Source organism: Branchiostoma belcheri, unplaced genomic scaffold, assembly GCF_001625305.1.
Source record: "Branchiostoma belcheri isolate BF01 breed outbred unplaced genomic scaffold, Haploidv18h27 scaffold124, whole genome shotgun sequence".
NCBI classification, from domain to species: Eukaryota; Metazoa; Chordata; class Leptocardii; order Amphioxiformes; family Branchiostomatidae; genus Branchiostoma; species Branchiostoma belcheri.
Window position 1 is genome coordinate 650063 of NW_017802647.1, and position 3312 is coordinate 653374.

Below are 3312 nucleotides of genomic sequence, written 5' to 3' on the forward strand. Positions count from 1 at the left end.
ATGGGCTCCACATAACCTGTAGAGCCTGCGCTGTATTCACAGACGTGGTGGGACGTTTCTACCCAGAGGCGTCGATTACAGGTGGCTCAATGTCTGGTAATGCTTGGCTGCAGATTGTGAGCCATTTATAAAACGCCCACTCCCAGGCAATTGGGAGGACGCCACGCTAGGACGGTCTGAATGCTATCATTCAATTTATTAGAATTGTAACAATTTGTATTTTTCTTTCCATATGCGTGCTCCTATTTTTCAGGTGGTGTTGGGGTAGGGGTAGCTCTTGAAAAATGTTTGAAGTTTGGCTACAAATATTAATCATGAATGTAAGGCCCCTTTTCCCTCTAATACATGTACAATGCAGGTAATTCATCTGCAGTTGCAGAAACATCCTCCTAAGCAGGCTCATTGTCAGGCCGCACTCTTTGTAATTTAACGAATGTACGGCATGTTAACCATGGTAATGTAGCTTTTTGGAGACAAAAGTGTACATTTATTCCAGTCTGTTAGAGAATGTTTCAAAGTCTAAGGACAGAATTACGTACTAGGTAGAGCGCTTTCTATCCTATCTGCCATGTCACAGCTACACGTTGACATTCAAGCAGGTACAATATTGTGTGTCTAACACTTTGCTCCACGTATTTGGGTTTTGAAAGGTGCCCCAACAGTATCGGTCTTAGCGGTCAAGCCTTTTAGCTCATAACGATTTATTCAAGTTAGGCATACAGATGTTGCTGGTACTTAATGCTTAGGCCATCATAATGTGGCAACGCTAGCATTGAATCAATGTCAATGGTTTAGGCTGTTCCATTTTGAAATTTCTATACGGGGCACTCAGGAACGATTTTGGCCCTCCTTTTAATTTCACTAATTTTGAATCATACTATCATGGTATTAAATGTGAACCCAGTGGTCAGCCGCATTTATTTTGAAACTAAAACCTTTCCAGACTGTTCCCTATTTGAAATGGAGTTGTCCGTAGCCACGTTCACAAGGTTTGAAAACTATCCAAAAACAGATTCAGACATTGAGCAGGATATGTCCACATCTCTAGGTTTGTGTTTAGATAGATACACAATGTGTTACGAGTATTTGACTACTTAATGTTCGTTTACCCATTACAGTATGATGTTCTGTTAATCTGTTTGAAATGTGCTTTTGAGCTGCTTTACTTATTCATGAATTTTCGATACTATTAGACGTACCCAGGTTAGGCATGATATACTGCAGTGTGGGCGTTTTGAACAAGGTAAAGGTCAAAGCAAAGAAGTTGTAGCAGAGAAATACTGAGATATTACATGCATTATTAATATAATAATTATACAGTTGCCAATATGCAATCTATATTGATTTCAGCGGCTGTACTACTAGTAAGAAATATCTTTTTTATAGACACGTTTATATTTAATGTTAACAATATAAATTTTTCTTCCCACAGATCGTGTAAATAGGAACAGATTCTAAACAACAACACAGCAAACATGGCAGAAGGTGGCGACAGCAGACCGCCATCCACAGACCCCCTGGAGGCTGAGGGTGGTACTGCAACCATGGACAGTACCAGGGGCAGCGGGCGGCCGCTCCTCAGGAGCATCAGCGCTTTCACACAGAGGCAGTTCTCACGACCGGCCACACAGAGACAGTATTCAACTGCTTCAACTACTGTTAGCAGGTAAGAAATTTGATCGTGATTGTTTGTTATGAAAAAAAAAAAACTGCTCAACTGGAAAAAGTGAGAATTTAGAAAAGATGTAGGAAAAAAAGTTCCACAGATGTAGGAAATAATGTGGAATTTATTATTTCTCTAAGAAATACATGTTTAAATTTCTTCACTAACCCTATGTTTGGACAGCTCAACTTAATATTTGTTCCAACAACCCTGTATTTTGAACATGGGGGTGTCAGAACACAGGGCTGTTGCTGTTAGCATCTTGAAGAGATTAAAAATTCTAGGAAAGTCTAGAAAATTTGAGGAAAGAAATTCTAGAAAAGGCTTCATTTGCTTGGCACGAAGCATGTGGGGACCACCAGCTATGAATATATCTATCTTAGCTATCATGTACAGGTACTGGTCATTGATCATCAGATCTAGACAAAGACATGGCACAGTCAGAATGTAATGCGAATCGATTTGGGAAAGCTTCGGGTAGAGCTGCCAATACATACATGTATATACAACATTACAAGTCAGGACATCAAAACGTTTGCTCCGTCAGTAAAATAAAGTGGATAGAGAAACATCAAAATGTTATTTCCATTATTTTGCTTGGTAATATTGAGTACAGTTTTGATATTCCAGAGTATGTAGATGTAATGAATAGAAGTGTATGTACATGTATGGCATTGGAGTACATGTATTTCAGCCCATACTTGGTTCAGTGCCAGAATCCAGTGTCTATGACTCTATGGGGTTGAGACCAGTAATTACCAATACTTGGACCATTGAATTCTATTGTAGAATAAGGAAAAGCAATCAGTTCAAGACACACCAAATATTAAACTTAAAACCTCATGTCATCTCTACATGTAAAGCTATTTTGTTACATTTAGAACTTTATCATTGGAATTTCCAAAAAAGGAGTTGTAAAATTTAAATTTTTTTAAGCATCTTGAAGTTTGCCTACCACAGGGGATGGTATGTTATTGCCAAGCAGATGTTGGGATTGAAAATCTAAATTTAGATTTTTGACCAGTCAGCTTCTTTGCGTTTGATAGTTTTTCACCCCAAGGACTGCCAGAAAATTTCACAATTTTCCACTCAACATCCCCCTGAAGATTGATGGTACGGTCCATGTGATAGCTGCCTTGTACATGTACAAATGTACACTGTTGTATCTCTTGCTGTTGTGTCTTGTTGCTTCCTATTGTCCCATTGTCCCAACTGTCCGTAGTCTGACTGTTGTCTTCTTATGTCTGTTTCTCTCTCTTTTTTCACTGCCTCTTGCATTAGTAAAAAGGAAAATGGGAGGAGTGGATTCAGGTAACTTTGTCACAAATCTTGCAATACAAATTACAATGTAACATTGCGTACTATAATGTCTGTGTATGTGTGTGTAACTGTGTATTACACTATGTTAGTTATTATATAGCATAATATAATCATTAACATACAGTTTACCCCAGGCCTTTCTGTGGAAGTGGCTACTTCTTGCAGAAAGTTGACGATTTGCAGAATTCTATTTATATGTATATAATATATAATATTTTTGCATTGACGTACATAAACAGATTTATATGTAATTAACTAATGCTGTCATATTTAGAGTTAAAACTTTAGAGCCAACACAAAAAATGCTCTCACCTAGAGCTTTCAACCAG

The 3312-nt window shown here is 38.1% G+C and overlaps 1 protein-coding gene across 2 annotated transcripts in view; it reads left to right on the top strand.

Annotated features, from left to right (window-relative positions):
- LOC109463320 (inactive rhomboid protein 1-like) overlaps positions 1 to 3312 on the top strand; it is a 56277-nt gene that overhangs the window by 33659 nt on the left and 19306 nt on the right. The window contains exon 3 of one of the 2 annotated variants that reach the window (XM_019760081.1): positions 2945 to 2974. The exons of the other annotated variant lie outside the window; for it this stretch is intronic. Within the exon in view, the coding sequence (XP_019615640.1) occupies positions 2945 to 2974 (30 nt within the window). The remainder of the gene's footprint in view (positions 1 to 2944; positions 2975 to 3312) is intronic. 2 annotated transcript variants of the gene reach the window in all.